The sequence below is a fragment of the Saccopteryx bilineata genome, chromosome X (genome assembly GCF_036850765.1).
Source record: "Saccopteryx bilineata isolate mSacBil1 chromosome X, mSacBil1_pri_phased_curated, whole genome shotgun sequence".
Classification (NCBI taxonomy): domain Eukaryota; kingdom Metazoa; phylum Chordata; class Mammalia; order Chiroptera; family Emballonuridae; genus Saccopteryx; species Saccopteryx bilineata.
Genome location: NC_089502.1, coordinates 82,555,214 through 82,569,174, shown reverse-complemented (window position 1 = coordinate 82,569,174; position 13,961 = coordinate 82,555,214). Strand labels below are relative to the sequence as shown.

The following is a 13,961-nucleotide window of genomic DNA, read 5'->3' as shown; positions in this document are numbered from 1 at the left end:
TCCCATTCACCACCACCCTTCCCAATCAAAATGCTCTCTCCCCTCCTCGGTCACCACCAAAGCCCGGAGAAGTGGACCGCACACAATGCCTCCCTTATAGGGCTTGAGCTGAGGACTGAGCATGCTCAGTAGCCAAAGCAGGTTTGGTTTTTTGTTGTTTTTTTTTTCCTTCTTTTTTTGGTAGCTAGTGCGGCATCTCTCTGAGTCCCACACCTCTCTTTCCTCTATCTCTATCCTCTCTCCCCACCCCCAGCTCCTTAACCACCCGCTTCACCAGTTTGAAGCTGAAGGCTCGCAGAGTCCTACGGTACCGTGAATTAACCGTCTCCATCTAAACCCACGAAATAGTCTCACTTTGGGTTAAAGCTTCACACATTTGCCTTAGAGACCCTAGCCCCTACGCGCAGACAGGTAAGAGGAGTGTGAATACTACTGAATCCCAGGCAACTGGTCCCAAAGAAAGCTCCATCCAGGATCGCCCACTACCGAAGGAGTATTCCCGGAGCCCTCCGTTCTACGGGGTGACAAGTAGCCAAAGGTACCGTACCCGTGATACAAAGCCCAAGTGCGATTGTTGCCTTTGAATGTCATTGTTATTGACTCACCCACTCCCCATCCTGGAATTGTACAATTCCGTGTCGACTCGACACCCCTGTCTACCTCCCTCCACCCGTCTTCCCTCGGCTCTCTGATGTTTCTTTGGCTTTGCCTGGGTTCTTGTTTGCTTTCTGAAAGGAACGCCTCGCTTGTGTGTTTGTGTGTGTGTGTATGTGTGTGCGCGCGCGCCTTCGTTCTTGGAGGACTGAGGGAGTAGAAAGGACTCGAGTATGCACGTATGTGGTGTGGTGACGGCGGTTGGTGCCCTAGCTCTTGGGAAGCAGGGTCTCTATGTGTGAGGAAAAGGTTCGTTCTTCCCTTGGGTGTGTTTTAGGCATAGAGGGCGGACGCAGAGAGGAAAGTGCGCTGTCTTTCCAGGTGTGTAGGGATGTCTGGGTGGGGGGTGGAGAAGTTCAGGAATATGCAGGGGTCAAGGTACTTGAGTGTCTGGAGCGAGGGCTGCGTATGTGCTGGGGAGGGTGCGGAGACTGACGGAGTGTATGTAAAGGTGCAGCCAGTGTGCGAGGCTCTGGGTGCGCGCGCGCGGTGTCTGGCTCCGTGCACGCGCTTGCGCGCGCCGTTGCCCGCCTGCTTGCCTGCCGGGACTGCTGGTGGGTTCGACTCTGGAGTGGGCGCGGAAGAACTGGGGCTGAGATCACGTAGTGACCCTCACTGGAACTGCAGCGCGGATTGCGGGTCTACAGGCCCTATGAGAGCCACTAGGTTCCGGATGTGGATGAATTTCCAGCGAGGGCTGAGAAAACTGCACCGACACGCGCTGCCTCTTCCCCGCTCGACTAGGTAGGTAGGTACGTAGGTGTGTGTGTGTGTGTGTGTGTGTGTGTGTGTGTGTGTGTGTACGCCTTTGTGTGCGTGTGCGCACGCGCGCACTCGTGGGCTGAGGAAGGCAGGTAGTTTATTATTTTTAGTTTGGGTTGTGTTGGTTTGGGGCCGCCTGAGTGGCAAAAGCGGCCGTAGTGGCTACTCCGCCGACTCTCCCCCTTGCCTGCCCACGGCGCGGTCGCAAATCCCTGAAGACCAAAAGAATCTGGTGTCCTTAGCTTCGCAGTCCCCAGGGAGGCCTGGGTGGCGGGGGAAGTGTCTAAATCTAGGGAGGTTCGGATTTTCAGGGCCGCTGCGCTGGGCTTTGTTTTCTGTGTCCCCGTCGCAGGCACTCTGGGCGGACAGGGATTTGGGGCTACGGGCAGTGGCCCGCTAGCTGGTCGGGAATTGCTGGCACCCAGCAAGAAAGGGCATATAAGAGAAACTGGTGGGTAACTCCAAAAGCCCTGCGAAGCTGGGCAAGCCCTGGCGGTGCGACTTTGCAAGATGCGCAAATGTTGAGCTGATTTCTGGCTTGGTGATAGCAGCATTGTGGCTGGTCCGGGTGGGGTGGGGGTAGAGTGGCAAGGGGGAGCCGGGGCAGCCGGTCTCGGCCAAAAAACGACAGGGTTATTATGCCTGTGACAAACGACCAGTGACACCCGAATGGCCTTCTCTCCCCTTCAACCACCATACGCCCGGTTCTAGAGAGGCCGACGGAAGGTCCAGCAGCTGCCCCTTGCGGGAAGGGAGCACAGGAAGGAATATGTGCGCAGCGCATCTGAAGGGCCCGCGACATCCTGAGCGGTCCCTGCCTCCTCTGTCCGGCCGAGGAGTCCGCTGCTGGAGCACAGGACCTGGGATGGAGCTGGTGCATGTTCCAGGCACCCGCATGCGGCAAAACATTGCAGTGCGCGCCTTCGCTAGCGACTCCTCGAGTCGCGTCGCTGCCGGCTCAAAGTAGCGGGCTGGGGACGGCAGTGACAATATTTATCCGCAGAGCCCCCCCCCCTTAGGCGAGCAGAAGGAGGTTTCTCTTTCCAGCTCCAGGGGTGCCATCTCAGCTTGCCCTCCCGGGTAGTTTGCTCCCTGCAGGCCAGCTCCCTCCATAGAATCTTGGGGCGTCAGCCACTGCACTCTCATAGATGCTGAATTTATGATAAGGCTAGGTTTGTACAATCCTGAAGAGGCTTGGGAGCCCAGCGTCTTGCAAGGGGTGGGGGGCGGTGGAAGACACGAAGAGGTGGATAGGGAGCCGGGCCGCCGAGCTGCTCTTAACAGGCCAAGAGATGTCTTTTGATACTCAACTTTGTGGAGGGGTTTTCTTTATTGTATGCTCCCCACACATCACCCATTTAAAAAAAAAAAGGGCATGTTTTAGTATTACCATGTGAATGTGAGGTTTCTTTCGCTTACATGCAATGGCCCCTTCCCCTCTGGTTAACCCGCTCCTCCTAGTTCTTGACTGTTTCCTCTCCACTTCTCTGTGGTCTCTTGCCTTTTCAGTCTCTCTTTCTTTCCTTAACTCTCCTAGACTCTTGCTAGGTCCTCCAGCTACCTTGGCTTCCTGTTTTACAGAGCTGCATTTGGGAGCTTCCTAGCTTGTCCTTACGCACCCCCCTTCCTTGCTACTTAAAATAGAAATTTTGAAAAAGAGTAGTTCTTTACCAATTTCAGATCTGTTGATGCTCCTTGTTCTTATTTTTGTACTGAATTCAGGTTATTCTTTTTGGGGGGAACGTGTTTTTTGAAATTTGGTTTACTTTTTTGGTTTCTTTGGGGAGGTAGTGGGTAGTAACAAGAAATGACTCAGCCAAACCAGAATTGCTGCTGAAAACCACATCTATACCAAGGCAAAAATATGAAGCAAAATTTTGATTTTACAATGAAAGTTGGTTTGAAAGATGTCATACTTAAGAATATGACTTCTTTTTTCACTGCCAGTCAAGGAAACATGGAGAATAGAGGGAATGCATGTCTATAGGGCAGCCAAAGAGCATCTGGACAGTGTTGCCTCTATGCTGAACTAAACTACTTAAAATGCTAATCTCTCTGGGTTTCATGGATCATCTACCTTGATACATGCTCAGTTTACCGCTTGCTGATTCCTCATGGGCAAAATAAACAAAGGAATTTCTTTGTGACACTGCAGTCTTTGTATCATTTCCTCATTGTATATTCCTGAATAATTTAATTAATACTATTTGGTGGTAACCATATTGAAATTGTAGCCAGCTTCCTATTCAAGATGGAAAAGACTGACATGGTTAAAATGGCATCAGTAACATGCACAATGCTTGTTCATTTTAATCTTTTCCATGAAGCATTGAATATATTTGTGTACGCATACAATAAGTACTTAAGGAATTGGTCCAAACAAGTTAATTTGCTAAGCATAAACTCCATTAAAGTGATTCTTGATTTGTTTATAGACCGAAACATAGGATGTTAATATTGGGAAGGAGATGTTTGGGAAATTATTTTAAGAAAAATATTTGCTGTAGTAAATGTATTTGGTGCTAGAAACACAGCCAATTCACAATTGTATTGTGTGATCTCTTCTTCAGCAGTGGCAGTCTGTGGTCAAAGTGAAGGAGAGAAGCATTTGAGTCAAGTATCAGTTGGACGTGGGTTCCAAATCACACACAAAATAATGGAAGAAGGTCAGGTAGGCAGTAGAGCCAGTTCTTGAGGGGAGGAAAAGCAGTTTGGACATCAGCTAGGTAATGAAGGTACAATAAGTTTCTCTCCTAAAGAAAAAAGGCTTTTTCCCCTATTTAGGAGATGACCAATAGGAAACTAGATACCGTTTACTTATCTGAATCTAAAACTAAGCTTTCTCTACCCGATTGTTTTTCTAGAAGCTCACAGGATCATTTGTATTTTTTTAAGACAGCAGTATACAGGAGTGAACTGATTCATTGCACTGTGCTTCATAACAGGCTAAAGGTCAGGCAGATCTCTTCCTTGGGCGTCTTCCACTTTGGCTGTTGTCCCCTTTACAGCAACCCAGTCTTCCCATTGTCATCCTCCATTGAACACAGGGATCTAATATATTCTCTGTTCAGGCTCTTATCAAGCTGAAGCCTAGAGAGAGATAACTACAAATTGAAATGGCTTTGTGGTGCTAACTGCATGGCTGAAATGATGGGTTGGAATTAGTCATTAGAGTTGCAAATAAGAAGATTAAGGTCTCTGTTTGTTCAGAGACATAGTTTGGTGGTCCATGTAGAGAAATATTTCAGATTTTTAAGGTTTAAGCATGATCAACAGTATTTTCCCCTGTTGTTTCTCATGTGTCCTGAACCTTTAAATTTTGTATAAACTAGAAGTATGGAAATAAAATGTGTGCCATTTTTGGTGGTATTGTTCAACTAAGTGAGAACACTTGGAGTTTTGGTGCCTTTTAATGCAAAGCTAATAATTGTAGTTATGTGTTTGCTATAATATGCCAAATTTTGAAATACTATGCTTATAAACACAAATAACATTTCAAGTAATGATCATTGAAAAACATTTTCTTTTTATTTTTTAGATTATTTATCTTTATTCAGAAGCATAAAATTGTTTGCTGATTGCAAGAAGATGTCTCTTTGGTTATTTCTGATTTTGTCAGCCTTGATTTCTTCAACAAATGCGGATTCTGACATATCAGTGGAAATTTGCAGTGTGTGCTCCTGTGTGTCAGTGGAGAATGTGCTCTATGTCAACTGTGAGAAGGTTTCAGTCTACAGACCAAATCAGCTGAAACCGCCTTGGTCAAATTTTTATCACCTCAATTTCCAAAACAATTTTTTAAATATCCTCTATCCAAATACATTCTTAAATTTTTCACATGCAGTATCTCTGCAGCTGGGAAATAATAAACTGCAGAACATTGAGGGAGGAGCCTTTCTTGGGCTCAGTGCATTAAAGCAATTGCACTTGAACAACAATGAATTAAAGATTCTCCGAGCTGACACTTTCTTTGGCATAGAGAACTTGGAGTATCTCCAGGCTGACTACAATTTAATCAAGTATGTTGAACGAGGAGCCCTCAATAAACTCCACAAACTGAAAGTTCTTATTCTTAATGACAATCTGATTTCATTTCTTCCTGATAATATTTTCCGATTCGCATCTTTGACCCATCTGGATATACGAGGGAACAGAATCCAGAAGCTCCCCTATATCGGAGTTCTAGAACACATAGGCCGTATTGTGGAATTGCAACTGGAAGATAACCCTTGGAACTGTAGCTGTGATTTGTTACCTTTAAAAGCTTGGCTAGAGAATATGCCATATAACATTTATATAGGAGAAGCTATCTGTGAAACTCCCAGCGATTTATATGGGAGACTTTTAAAAGAAACCAACAAACAAGAATTATGCCCCATGGGCACAGGCAGTGATTTTGATGTACGGATTCTTTCTCCATCTCAGCAGGACAGTGGCTACACCACTTCCATTGGTCACACTACACAAACGTCCTTACATAGATTAGTGACCAAACCACCAAAAACTACAAATCCTTCCAAGATCTCTGGAATCGTGGCAGGTAAAGCCCTCTCTAACCGCAATCTCAGTCAGATTGTTTCTTACCAGACAAGGGTGCCTCCTCTTACACCTTGCCCAGCGCCTTGCTTTTGCAAAACACATCCTTCAGATTTTGGACTTAGCGTCAACTGCCAAGAGAAAAATATACAGTCCATGTCTGAACTGATACCAAAACCTTTAAATGCCAAGAAATTGCATGTCAATGGCAATGGCATCAAAGATGTGGACATCTCAGACTTCACCAAGTTTGAAGGACTGGATTTGCTCCATTTAGGCAGCAACCAGATTACAGTGATAAAGGGTGATGTATTCCACAATCTCACTAATTTACGCAGGCTATACCTCAATGGCAATCAGATTGAAAGACTCTATCCTGAAATATTTTCAGGCCTTCATAACCTGCAGTATCTGTATTTGGAATACAATTTGATTAAAGAAATCTTAGCAGGCACTTTTGACTCAATGCCAAATTTACAGTTACTGTACTTAAACAACAATCTCTTAAAGAGCCTGCCTGTTTACATTTTTTCTGGAGCACCACTTGCAAGACTGAACCTGAGGAACAACAAATTCATGTACCTACCTGTCAGTGGAGTCCTCGATCAGTTGCAATCTCTTACACAGATTGACTTGGAAGGCAACCCGTGGGACTGCACTTGTGACTTGGTAGCATTAAAGCTGTGGTTGGAGAAGTTGAATGATGGGATTGTTATGAAAGGAATAAAATGTGAAACACCTGTTCAATTTGCCAACATAGAACTGAAGTCCCTCAAAAATGAAATATTATGTCCCAAACTCTTAAACAAACCATCTGCATCATTCACGAGCCCTGCACCTCCTATTACCTTCGTCACTCCGCTGGGCCCCATTCGAAGTCCTCCTGGTGGACCAGTGCCTCTGTCGATTTTAATATTAAGTATCTTAGTGGTCCTCATTTTAACTGTGTTTGTTGCTTTTTGCCTTCTTGTTTTTGTGCTGCGACGAAATAAGAAACCCACAGTGAAGCATGAAGGCCTGGGGAATCCCGAGTGCGGTTCCATGCAGCTGCAGCTAAAGAAGCATGATCACAAAACCAATAAAAAAGGTGGACTGAGCGCAGAAGCTTTCATTCCACAAACCATAGAACGGATGAACAAGAGCCACATCTGTGGCTTGAAAGAGTCAGAAACTGGGTTCATGTTTTCAGATCCTCTGGGACAGAAAGTCATCATGAGAAATGTTGCTGACAAGGAGAAAGATTTATTACATGTGGATAGCAGAAAGAGACTGAGCACAATTGATGAGCTGGACGAATTATTCCCAAGCAGGGATTCCAATGTATTTATTCAGAATTTTCTAGAAAGCAAAAAGGATTACAATAGCATAGGTGTCAGTGGTTTCGAGATCCGTTATCCAGAGAAACAAGATGAAAAGAATAAGAAGTCATTGATAGGTGGCAACCACAGTAAAATAGTGGTAGAGCAAAGGAAGAGCAGCGAGTATTTTGAACTGAAGGCAAAACTCCAGAGTTCCCCTGACTACCTACAGGTCCTTGAGGAGCAGACAGCTTTGAACAAGATCTAGGGCATGCAATCTTACTTCACACAGAGGACATTTATTTAATGATGAAAGTGCCTTTTGTTGACTTCTAACTTCCAAAAACTATTATCAATAGGCATAGAGGCAGGTGTTTCCAAGAGTTTCATTAATGATAGCTGCAAAGATGTTTCCAGTAGAAAAGAATTTCCTTAATAGATTTTACTACATAAAACCTATACTGTGGAGTCCTGTGGGGATACTTCAAACTCTATTGCCAGAGGGATGCTTTATATACATAATACACTGAATTTAACCTCAAGAGACAAATCTGTTTTGTGCCTCAATGCAAAACCTTTGTCTCTTAGTGCATTATAAAGCAAACTCAAGAAAACTGGTACTGGTGTTCACACCTCAGCTGGGTCTTTCATCTTGCACGTAGATTAAGTTGGTAGAACTGGAATAATGGTTTTGATTTGTGACATTGTAACAATTCTGTGTAAAGATTATCTGAAAAGTAAAAAAAAAAAAAAGGCATGCAAAGAGACAACACATAAGATAGTAATTGTAAATTGGTAACCTTTATGGCCTGCATCATGAAACTGCTGTATTTATAACCTGAAATTGTGCAAATATTTGTTTAAAATATACCATGCATCACATAAATATAAAATAAATTTTAATACTTTAAGCATTACCTGTCTATACATAAAAGAGAAAAAAATCAATGTGAGTTACATAGCATTTGTGGTGACATGAAAAAATACGTGACATTTATCAAAATTAAACATGGTTCAAATTAAATAGACATTAGCGTTTGTTCTCAGTTACATGAAATACCCACAATCCTTAAAGGTTGTCCAAAATCAGCAAAGTGCTTACCATGTGAGCGCACCAAAAGCTATTTTTGTAACATTAATATTTATGAAGTACTTTGTATACTAGATAGAAAAATATGTACTCCTCAATATGTATTTAATATGCCTGACTTGTTTTCCTGATCACAGGGAATTTATCAATAAGTATAAATTTGTACAGAAAACATATACCAAACTGAAACTGAAGCCTATGTGTACAGAAATATTCTGGATATTATGATCAGGTATAATTTAAAAACAGACAAAACAAAAAAAAACACAAAAAAAAGTTCTGTACTGTTCTTGAGAATTTAGCATATTACCTTCAGATTTGTTACCAACTGTGCATTTTTAAATAGGTCCTTTAATTTTATAGTGTTGTGTCTGAGGCAGTTATTTATCATCAGTTAGTTGTCTTGCTTTCCAGGATTCTATGAGCTTAATTCAAATAGTTTTCACAACAAAGACTTTAAAAGTAATGAGTAATTATTAGTTATATCTTGTATACATCAGTATCCTGTTCTTTCTTCATTCTGACTACTATCAGATAACAAAGTAGGACAGTAAACATTGTGGTAATCTTGGCTATCAAAGCCACACTACAAAATGCTTTTATTGGTCTCAATGAGTTTACAGTATACAACTTCAAATGATATGTCACTGTGTTTTCTTGTGCTGTTAACTTCTGCGTCAAACTTGGTCAAAAGAAGGAATTACTTCATAAAGGGAGATATTTGAAGATTTTTTAGGAGCTCCCAATTAGCAAAGTGGCATCCTGAAACACATTGCCTACTTGGCCTGCCTGTGTATGCATATTTCTTTTCTGCTCCATCTTTTATAACTACTTTATTCATCAGTAAGATGACCAAGAAGGTAAACAACATAGACATTCTTCGTGAATTTCAAATGGCAGATGTTTTAGTAGGGTTTCCAAAATGATACAGTATTATGGTTAAAGTTGTAACAACAGTCTCTTTATTGATTACTAATTTCAGGGCTTTCTATGTTTGTTCCAAGTTTAAAATGAACAAACAAGTTATTCTTAGAGGTGGAAATTGTGTGTGTGTGTATGTGTGTGTGTATACATATATGTAATTTGGAGATTTTTTTAAAATAACAGAATTGTCTTCATATGTATGTGCTGATGCTCTTAAAACTTTAATGTGTAATTTTAATTTTCATGACAATGTCTGCAAAAACTTTATATGAATATGTAAAAAATACAAATACTTGCTTTTTTTATTTTGAAAGAAAGATATGAAGATGTGTGCCCAACAGCTTGTTTTCATCTATGATTTCATGAGGACTTTTAATATACCATTACCATGCTTGCATGCATCCATGAGTTATAGGGCTTCTAATGCATATTGACAAGGTAAAGATGGAATAGCTCCAAAGAAAGTGTTTTAGTTTATCCTGTAAATAAAATATGGATGGATTGAAAAATCTTAAGGAGACTCTTCCAGAAGGAACTAGTAAGCCATCCATGTTCTGGGGATAATAGATTATTGAGATGATGCCTTTTATTCAGTGTGGTGATGCTTTGAAATGTTTCAAGGTCTGTGCAGTTGTCAATGGCAAGAGTACCTACCACCATCTCAAAGCTTGCTGTAGCATATTGGCTATCTCACACTCTTCTGCTGAATGGTATAATTGTTCAGATTTTTTAAAAAAGTAATTTAAATGTACGTGGTTATTTGGAGGTTTTAATTGTAAGTGAATGACAGTAACAAATCCTTGGTTAAGGCTGATATGTTTTCCTTAACTAAAGTCATTGTGCCTACATTATACACTGTATCCTATTTTGCACCTGTCTCTCATTAGTTCAACTTCTATATTTTATGATAATGTAGTTAGGCATAAGTTTTTAGTTGAGTATAAGACCAGTTAAAATACTGTATCTACATTTTGTTGGCTTAAACTATAACCTTGATGCTAGTTTATCCCCTTGGGGAGTGATATATATGTCAATACAGCATTTTTTGGTAGAATTTGATTAAAATCTAGAAAATCTGAGAAGTGCTCATTTCTGATGTGGCCTGACACATCATGGGCTTCTGGCACTATATCATGTGCTTGGACTTTGTTAGAATGGTTGCAAAGAAAATTAGAGTATATGAAATCAGTGAAGGGGTTGAGATAATACATTATGTCTGTGTAACATAAATCAAGTTTTAAATTATTTTTTATGAAATCAATAAAGATGATTTAATTCTTTCAAAGTAAATTGTGTAATTTTATGAGAAAGCAGCTATTAAAATACAGTGATTGAAGTCTATATGGCAATTTATATTCTATATTCAGTTTTCCATTCTGCATAATAAATTCAATAAATATATTAATTAGAAAATAAATTAAGACCATCTTTCTTTTGTTGCTTTTTTAAAATGTTCAATTTATTTAAGCCTAAGGATGTGTAAATTATACAGGGCATGGCCTCATTAGTAACGTCAACAGGTACTGTGGAAATCACAGAACACATCTAGGAATGTATGACAGTAATATTAATCTTTAATATTTTTGCATGATTTGTACATTGACATTGTATGAAATGAACACAGTTAATTTTTTTTGTTGTTGCTATTGTTATTTTTGTTGCATCCAAAGAGCTGGGGAGAAAATATATTAAGAATGTATTTATAATCACTATTTTGAAATAAAGTAAAAAAAACATATTGTATTGTTTTTACACTGATTCGATTATTGGTATTTTAGTTTATTTTATAAGACAAAAATCAAGTAATGCTATAAAAGTTAAAGTAAATCACAGGAACTGTTTTGATGATTTTTGTTTGCTTTTAATAACATCAAAGTATTAGAGAGAATTTATTAAATGCCATTTTTTATTAAAGTATTAATAAAATTGTTTGTGACAATGGTATTTCTGCAGCCACAGTTTGTTAAATATATTTATATTTCCAATTTTCAGGAGAAATATAGCATAACCAAACTATTTTTTTCACCTAGATTTGAGGGTAAGACATAGAGGTTTAAATACTGTTTGTATTCAACTTAATTATAAATCTGTGTTAAGTGATTCTTTTCAAACATTTTTGCAATCTGTATTCCTTTCCACTGGCAACCTCTTTGGAGAAGAGTCATGTGGTGCCCAGATCAACATGGTTTGATTCTTGTTCATTCCTAATTAGTTGGAATCTGACACACTGCCCACAAGCAAATATAAAATTCAGTTTTAACTGCTGTTGAAATAGTTTTAGAAAAATTTCAGGACCCTTATAATTCATGGCCAGCTTGATTGTATACTGATAATCTACTTATTTATGGGATGCATTGTGATTTTTTTTCAAAAATGACCAAAAATATCAATCCCTTACTTTACCAGGGTTATTATGGTTGAGAAAAATAAGCCAGTAGCATTATGATTCATTTGAGGATAGCAAAGATTATAAATAGACTGTGTTGACCAATAAAGTGGATTTAAGACATGTTTCCTTATGGGAAGCAATACAAAGAGAGGAAAAAAGAATATAAATTAAGATTGTTGTAGCCTTAGGTCTGTACCTGGCTACAATGAAGATATGAGCAGTACAGGCAGCTTATACAAATACATTTGGACTAAATGTTTTACGTATCATAGTATATATATCATGAAATTGTGTGACTTATTTTAGTTCTTTATGAGTACTGAGCATGGGACATTGGGTCCTGCCACTCAGTAATGTGGACAAGTGGCATCAGATGGTTTGACACCATTTCCAGTGCTCATTCAATTAGTCACTATGGTCAGATGAACTGAACTAAAATATTCAGTTTGGGGCTTCACTTACTGGGAATTATTGACAACATATATCAAGTTCATCTGATAATTGTTAACCTTAATTTTTAGAGTTGCTGGGTATCTGTCCTTTCTTAAAAATATATGGGAGGTTAAATGAATTTTAATAACTTATTTTGTAGAAAACTTCCCTTAATCTAATTTCAAATTACATTTTCTTTTAGTTTCCACAGGTTGATAAAATTACATTTTAGAGGGGGAAATCAAGGAAAGCAAACTGAATTGTTTACCTTATATGAAACACTACTTTTAATTTTTAAAGGTTATCTTCAGCCTTTTGTTCTTATGTCTACAGAGGGTAAAGGAAGTGGGACTCTGAGACAACTACTTGAATACTTTGAGCCAATGGTTGCTTTGAGAATAAAACAACTCAATTTTTTAATCATAATTACTAGATCCACTGGCTACAGAAACTGGAACCAGTAGAGAATTACTCAGCCCTTCATATTAGTTTCCTTCTGTAGACACACTGACTAAATATAAATTCTGATGATTTTAATAATACATAAAAATGAGAAATTACTTATATAACTTAAAAAACTCATGAATAATGCCTTCAGAGAAATGATAGGAATATATAATGAAAAAAATATAAAATACCACTTTTAAATTAGCTATAGGAAGAAAATAGTCTAAAGTTCTTGAACAATATATTTCTCTTAGCTGGCAGTTCATACGTACTAGATAGTTTTATATGCTGCTGGTTAACACATCAAGAATGTTATGTTGTATAGTGGGTACTACTCATGGAAGCCTTTGAAATCTCAGTAAGCTCTGTTCTCCCTACTAAGAATTGCAATGTATATTTCAATAATTGTTCCATGTAAACTGAACCATTATGGTAAAATTCTGGAGTTGATATCAATCATTTTAATGCTGTTTTCACTAATAAAAGTCTTTTTTATAGGTCATATTTATAACCATCCATTGTGTTTATTAGCATGAAATTAGTAAGCTTAGCATCAAAAAGAAATGTAAATAATCTGGTTTTAGCTGATGCAATTGTTTATTAGTTTACATTATAGGCCAGGTCTATTTACCTACACATACACACACAAACACACAGACACACAGAGAAACAGTGAATTATACACAAAGAAAATTATTTAGTTGATGTAAACAAAATATTTCTTGACTACATAGCTTTTTCAAATCAAAGTAGGTGTTTAGGGCTGAAAATGATAATATAAATTGAAACTGTACCACTGTTTTATGTGTAGTAGAAAGTAGACACAATCCATTTCCCAGGACTTTCTTGGATTTCAGTAATGTTTGTTGCCTTGAAATTTGGTTTTGGTTTTCCTAATTTGTTAACTTTGTCATCATTATCATCCACACTCTATAAGCTTATTTAATGTATATGCAATTCCTAGGTAGCTAACTATGATGCAAATCAATGTTGCTACTACTCTTCACAAATATTATTCATAGAACCATGGAGGGAAATCTAGATCTACAATAAAGGACTGCAGTTTGAGAATTTGACTAGAAATTAAAAGAACATGATGGTTAAAAAGAGAAGAAGAAGAAAGATTCGATTGAGAATTACTGACTAAATATCTCTGTACCCAAGTGAAAATTGAATGGGTTAAAGGCAAGGGAGTATTAAGAGAGAAAAAAAAATGTTTGCTTATTAGATAGAACTCAGAATCTGATTACTGAATAAGAATCATGGTAAAAAAATCAAATCTTAGACATCATTTTCCTTACTGTCTCTCTGCTTTAATTTTTAAAATATGTATACTATCTGTAATCTAAGCTATATCAACACAACACTAGTAATTTATATGTTTTCAAAGAATTCAGTGGTCATTTAAAATAGCTAGTTGTCTTTTCAC

At 38.8% G+C, this 13,961-nt stretch overlaps 1 protein-coding gene across 2 annotated transcripts; it reads left to right on the top strand.

Moving 5' to 3' along the window:
- Positions 1 to 411: 411 nt before the first annotated feature.
- SLITRK4 (SLIT and NTRK like family member 4) lies at positions 412 to 7,948 on the top strand. 2 transcript variants are annotated; one of them, XM_066250091.1, is made up of 2 exons: positions 412 to 538; positions 4,955 to 7,948. In XM_066250091.1, the coding sequence occupies exon 2, from the start codon at positions 5,005 to 5,007 to the stop codon at positions 7,516 to 7,518; it is 2,514 nt and encodes an 837-aa protein (XP_066106188.1). In that variant the 5' UTR covers positions 412 to 538; positions 4,955 to 5,004; the 3' UTR covers positions 7,519 to 7,948. The 2 variants fall into 2 exon arrangements, with proteins under 2 accessions (XP_066106188.1, XP_066106189.1); XM_066250092.1 differs by lacking the exon at positions 412 to 538 and adding an exon at positions 1,222 to 1,398.
- Positions 7,949 to 13,961: the final 6,013 nt, after the last annotated feature.